Raw genomic sequence first — 6,814 nt, forward strand, 5'->3', positions numbered from 1 at the left:
TATTAAAATCATCCTCAACGTTACAAAACGTTATAAAATCGTCCTTTTCCACTTCAATTTTATTTTTTTTACCATATTACCCTTCATTATTAATAAAAATAATATTAAAAAATTAAAATAAACCTCCCCCCTCCCCCACCCCACTCCCCCCTCCCCCTCCCTCACCCCCCACCCCTCACCCCCTCACGCATACAATTTCAACTATATACTATTTCTACCTTCACCCCATTTCACAACGCCATGCTCTCCTCCGACTCCGGCGAAAGCCGTCGATCAGCCAAGCCTCACAACACTTCCCTAGCCCCACCGCCGGCCGAGCAAGAGCACCTGCCATGCCCTCCCTGCGACTCTACTAATACCAAGTTCTGCTACTACAACAACTACAAGTTCTCCCAGCCTCGCCACTTCTACAAGTCCTGCCGCCGCTACTGGACCCACGGCGGCACTCTCTGTGACATCCCCGTCGGCGGTAGAAGCCGTAAAAATGCCAAGTGCTCTCGCACCGTTCCTTCAGCCTCCACCGCCACAACCTCCTCCTCCGCGGGTGCGGCCGTCACCTCGGTTTCTTCTGTGACCCCGCTCACCATGGTTCCCGTGGCTGGGAACAACCACCCCGGAGCACCCGTGCAGTTCGGTGGGAGCTTCACTTCGTTGCTGAGCAACACACAGCAGGGTCCTGGTGGGTTTCTGGCTCTGGGTGGGTTCGGGCTTGGTCTTGGGCCTGGCCTCGAAGATGTTGGATTTGGGATGGGGATAGGGAGAAGCCGTTGGGCTTTCCCGGGCGTGGTGGCAGACGGAGGCAGCATTGGCGGCGGTGTTGCGGGCTCCAGTGTTGGGCACACGTGGGGTGAGGGGGAGTGGGGTTACGGGAGTGGGGAGACGGGAGTGGGTGAGGGGGTGAGGGAGTGGGTGAGGGGGTGAGGGATGGGGGGTGAGGGGTGAGGGAGTTACCGGAGGGGGGAGTGGTGAGGGTTGAGAGGGGTGGGGGGAGTTTGTTTTAATTTTTTTAATATTATTTTTAATTATTTTTATTAATAATGAAGGGTAATATGGTAAAAAAAATAAAATTGAAGTAGAAAAGGATGATTTTATAACGTTTTGTAACATTGAGGATGATTTTAATAACAAAAAAAGGTCGAAGACGATTTTGATTTTCACCCCAGACCTTAGGGACGATTTCAGTACTTAACCCTAACCAATAATAAGAACATACTTCCCTACAGTTCCTTAAGAAGACAACCCGAGGTTTAAATACTTCGGTTATCAATTTATTTAGGGGTTTATTACTTGTGACAACCAAACGTTTGTACGAAAGAATTTCTGTTGGTTTAGAGACTATATCTATAACGCGACTGTTTTTATAAAATTTTTTACTTGTGACTATTTCTTGTGCTGACTGACAAGACAAAAAGAAAAGTCTCGTGGCTGGGGACGAGACAAAAGAAAAAGTCTTGTGGCTAGTTATGAGATAAAAAGACAAAAAGTTTTCAGAAGTGGTTTCAAAGGCCGGCAAGTATTATCAAGTAAAAATGGGGCTAAGATTCAAACCCCCTTCTCTTAGCCACTGATAACCATCAGTTTTCTTATTCAATTCAAGCTTATTCCCATTCTAAGATATTCGCTTTCACTTCAACCATGATGAATATGATGATCCGTGACACTCATCACTATTCTCAACCTATGAACGTGTGCCTGACAACCACTTCCGTTCTACCTTGGATTGAGCATTTATCTCTTATCCTCCATTCCGAAAGGTCAAAGTCTTTGTGGTATAAGCTAGAATTATTGGCGGCCATTCTTGAGATCCGGAAAGGCTAAACCTTGTCTGTGGTATTCCGAGTAGGATCTGGGAAGGGATGACTGTGACGAGCTTCAAACTCGCGAGTGATGGGCGTAGTGACAGACACAAAAGGATCAATGGATCCTATTCCAACATGATCGAGAACCGACAGATGATTAGTCATGCTGTGACAGCGCATTTGGACCATTTTCACTGAGAGGACGGGAAGCAGCCATTGACAACGGTGATGCCCAGCATACAGCTTGCCATGGAAATGAGTATGAATGATTGAATGAAGACAGTAGGAAAGCAGAGATTCAGAGGGAGCAAAGCATCTCCATACGCTTATCTGAAATTCTCACCAATGAATTACATAAGTATTTCTATCTTATTTTATATTTTATTTATGTTTTAATTATCAAAACCTCATAACCATTTGAATCCACCTGACTGAGATTTACAAGGATGACCATAGCTTGCTTCAAGCCGACAATCTCCGTGGGATCGACCCTTACTCACGTAAGGTTTATTACTTGGACGACCCAGTGCACTTGCTGATTAGTTGTGCGAAGTTGTGAAAAAGAAGTGAGATTACAATTGTGCGTACCAAGTTGTTGGCGCCATTGAGATCACAATTTCGTGCACCAAGTTTTTGGCGCCGTTGCCGGGGATTGTTCGAGTTTGGACAACTGACGGTTCATCTTGTTGCTCAGATTAGGTAATTTTATTTTAATTTTAAGCTTTTTTGTTTTTATTTTAATTTCGAAAAAAAATTTCAAAAAAATAAATTATTCTATGACTTCAGAATTTTTAAGAATGAATTCTAGAGTTTTATGATGATCTGTTGAAGTATGGCTGGCTGTGAAGCCATGTCTAATCTTTTGGACCGAGGTTTCAACTCATCATCACAAAAAGCTTTTTGATTCTCATCAATTTCGCTGTTGTATGCCTGATTTGTATGCTAAAGCTTGGCTGGCCATTGGCCATGTCTAGTGTTTTGGACCGGAGCTTTCCCTGAAAGCTTGGCTGGCTAGTAAGCCATGTCTAATTCTTGGACTGGAGCTTTAGACTAACATTGCATGATTCCTGGAATTCTCATTAAAAATTTTGAAATCCTTATTTTTCTTTTTTCAAATAATTTTCGAAAAACCCAAAAAAATTTAATAAAATCATAAAAACCAAAAAGATTTTGTGTTTCTTGTTTGATTCTAGTGTTAATTTTTAAGTTTGGTGTCAATTGCATCTCTTCAATTTTTCTTAAAATTTTTGAAAACTCATGCATGATGTTCTTTATGATCTTTAAGTTGTTCTTGATGATTTTCTTTGTTTGATCTTTGCATTTTCATGTTTTGTGTCTTTTCTTGTTTTTCATATGCATTTTCAACTTGTTAGTGTCTAAACATTGAAAATTTCTAAGTTTGGTGTTTTGTATGTGTGACTTTTCTTATAAATTTTCAAAAATATGTGCTTGATGTTCATCATGATCTTCAAAGTGTTCTTGGTGTTCATATTGACATTCAAAGTGTTCTTGCATGCATTGTGTGTTTTGATTCATAATTTTTATGTTTTGAGTCTTTTTGTGTTTTTCTCTCTCTTCTTAAAAATTCAAAAATCAAAAAAATATCTTTCCTTTATTCTTCTCATAAATTTCAAAAATTTAAATTGATTTAGTTATAAAGTTTTAAAATTTAATTGTTTCTTATGAATCAAATCAAATTTTCAATTAAAAAATTCTATCTTTTTCAAATCTTTTTCATTTTTTCTTTCATATTTTCGAAAATTTCAAATTGATTTTCAAAAATCTTTTTCTTATTTTGTTTCATATTTTCGAATTCTTTGCTAGCATTTAATATTTTGATTCAAAAAATTCCAAGTTATTAAAACTCTAGAATCATATCTTTTTAGAATCATATCTTTTTAAACTCTAGAATCATATCTTTTTAGTTTCTTGTTAGTCAAGTAATCAACTATAATTTCAAAAATCAAATCTTTTTAATTTCCTTTTCAAATCTTTTTGAAAATGATTTTTAATCATATCTTTTTTAAAATCAATTTCAAAATCTTTTCCAACTTCTTATCTTTTCAAAATTGATTTTCAAATCATTTTCAATTAACTACTTGACTTTTTGTTTGTTTTACTATTTCTTATCTTTTTCAAAACCACCTAACTACTTTTCTCTCTCTTATTTTCGAAAATCACTAACCTCTTTTTCAAAAATTTCTTTTCATTAACTAATTGTTTTAAATTTCAATTTAATTTTATTTTCCTTCTTAATTTTTGAATTCTAATTAATATTTAAAATAAAAACAAAAATATTTTTTTCTTTTTAATTATTTTCGAATTCTTCCCCCTCTCATCTCTTTCTATTTATTTATTTATCTACTAACACCCCTCCTCCACTCAAAAATTTGAACCCACTCTTCTCCTCTGTGTTTGAATTTTTATCTTCTCCTTCTTCTATTCTTCTCTTCTACTTACATAAGGAATCTCTATACTGTGACATAGAGGATTCCTCTTCTTTTCTATTCTCTTCTTTTTCATATGAGCAGGAATAAGGATAAGAATATTCTTGTTGAAGCTGACCCTGAACCTGAAAGGACTCTGAAGAGGAAGCTAAGGGAAGCTAAGGCACAACTCTCTAGAGAGGACCTGACAGAAATTTTCGAAAAAGAAGGAGACATGGCCGAACCTAATAACAATGGTGGAGATGCAAGGAAGATGCTTGGTGACTTTATTGCACCCTCTTCTAACTTCTATGGAAGAAGCATCTCAATTCCTGCAATTGGAGCAAACAACTTTGAGATTAAGCCTGAATTAGTTTCTCTAATACAGCAGAATTGCAAGTTTCATGGACTTCTAATGGAAGATCCTCATCAGTTTTTGGCTGAATTTTTGTAAATATGTGACACTATCAAGACCAATGGAGTTGATCCCGAGGTCTACAGGCTTATGCTTTTCCCTTTCACTATAAGAGACAGAGCTAGAACATGGTTGAATTCACAACCTAAGGAAAGCCTGAACTCTTGGGATAAGTTGGTCAGTGCTTTCCTGGCCAAATTCTTTCCACCTCAAAAGATGAGCAAGCTTAGAGTGGAAATCTAAACCTTCAGACAGAAGGAAGGTGAGTCCCTCTATGAAGCTTGGGAAAGATATAAGCAACTGATCAAAAGGTATCCTACTGACATGCTTCCAGAATGGAGCATCATAAGTATATTCTATGATGGTCTGTCTGAGTTATCAAAAATGTCATTGGACCATTCTGCAAGAGGATCTCTTTATCTGAAAACCCCTACAGAAGCTCAGAAACTCATTGAAATGGTTACAAATAACCAGTTCATGTATACCTCTGAGAGGAATCCTGTGAACAATGGGACGTTTCAGGAGAAGGGAGTTCTTGAAATTGATACTCTGGATACCATATTGGCTCAGAACAAAATATTGACTCAGCAAGTCAATATGATTTCTCATAGTCTTAATAGATTGCAAGCTGCATCCAATAGTACTAAGGAAGCATCTTCTGAAGAAGAAGCTTATGATCCTGAGAACCCTGCAATGGCAGAGGTGAATTACATGGGAGAACCCTATGGAAATACCTATAATCCTTCATGGAGAAATCATCCAAATTTCTCATGGAAGGATCCACAAAAGCCTCAACAAGGCTTCAATAATAATGGTGGAAGAAACAGGTTTAGCAATAGCAAGCCTTTTCCATCATCTTCTCTGCAACAGACAGAGAATTCTGAACAGAGCCATTCTGGCCTGGCAACCATAGTCTCTGATTTATCCAAGACCACACTAAGTTTCATGAATGAAACAAGGTCCTCCATTAGAAATTTGGAGGCACAGATGGGTCAGCTGAGTAAGAAGATTACTGAAACTCCTCCCACTACTCTCCCAAGCAATACAAAAGAAAATCCCAAGAGAGAGTGCAAGGCCATAACCATGACCAATATGGCCGAACCTGGAGAGAGTGAGGAGGACGTGAGTCCCAGTGAGAAAAGCCTCATGGGACGTCCTCTGGATAGAAAGGAGTTTCCCTTTGAGAAACCAAAGGAATCTGAGGCTCATACAGAGACCATAGAGATTCCATTGAACTTTTTTCTGCCATTCATGAGCTCTGATGAATATTCTTCCTCTGAAGAGGATGAAGACATCACTGAAGAGTAAGTTGCTAAATATCTAGGAGCAATCATGAAGCTGAATGCCAAGTTATTTGGTATTGAGACTTGGGAGGATGAACCCCCCTTGTTCACCAATGAACTGAGTGCATTAATGAGGTAGACATTACCTCAGAAGAAACCGGATCCCAGAAAATTCTTCATACCTTGTACCATAGGCACCGTGACCTTTGAAAAGGCTCTGTGTGACCTGGGGTCAGGGATAAACCTCATGCCACTCTCTGTAATGGAGAAATTGGGAATCTTTGAGGTACAAGCTGTAAGAATCTCACTAGAGATGGCAGACAAATCAATGAAAAAGGCTTATGGGCTAGTAGAGGACGTGCTAGTGAAGGTTGAAGGCCTTTACATCCCTGCTGATTTCATAATCCTAGACACTGGGAAGGATGAGGATGAATCCATCATCCTTGGCAGACCCTTCCTTTAGTTGAATGAGGAATACCTTGTATTTAAGACTCAAGGTTCTCCTTCTGTAACCATGGAGAGGAAGCATGAAAAGCTTCTCTCAGTACAGAGTCAAACAAAACTCCCACATTCAAACTCTAAGTTTGGTGTTGGGAGGCCACAACCAAACTCTAAGTTTGGTGTTGAGAGGCCCCAACATTGCTCTGATTATCTGTGAGGCTCCATGAGAGCTCACTGTCAAGCTATTGACATTAAAGAAGTGCTTATTGGGAGGCAACCTAATGTTATTTAATTATATCTATTTATTTTCTATTGCTATTTTATATTCTCTTTAGGTTGATGATCATGTGAAATCACAAAAACAACTGAAATATCAAAAACAGAATGAAAAACAGCATGAAAAACAGCTCAACCTGGAGGAAGAGCTTACTGGCGTTTAAACGCCAGTAA

The 6,814-nt window shown here is 38.7% G+C and overlaps 1 protein-coding gene and 1 non-coding gene across 2 annotated transcripts; one reads left to right on the plus strand and one right to left on the minus strand.

Annotated features, from left to right (window-relative positions):
• Positions 1–219: 219 nt before the first annotated feature.
• LOC112721589 (dof zinc finger protein DOF5.8-like) lies at positions 220–921 on the plus strand. The gene has a single exon (XM_025772640.3). It carries the CDS (start codon positions 241–243, stop codon positions 919–921), a length of 681 nt encoding a protein of 226 aa, XP_025628425.1. The 5' UTR covers positions 220–240.
• A 3,941-nt stretch (positions 922–4,862) lies between these two features.
• Positions 4,863–4,970, minus strand: LOC112725491 (small nucleolar RNA R71). Its single transcript, XR_003164596.1, has one exon. It is a non-coding gene; the product is annotated as a small nucleolar RNA R71 (small nucleolar RNA).
• Positions 4,971–6,814: the final 1,844 nt, after the last annotated feature.

This window comes from Arachis hypogaea, chromosome 11, assembly GCF_003086295.3.
Source record: "Arachis hypogaea cultivar Tifrunner chromosome 11, arahy.Tifrunner.gnm2.J5K5, whole genome shotgun sequence".
NCBI lineage: Eukaryota > Viridiplantae > Streptophyta > Magnoliopsida > Fabales > Fabaceae > Arachis > Arachis hypogaea.

Coding starts and splice junctions, on each gene's coding strand:
- LOC112721589 (XM_025772640.3), top strand. CDS start 241: ATGCTCTCCTCCGACTCCGGCGAAAGCCGTCGATCAGCCAAGCCTCAC.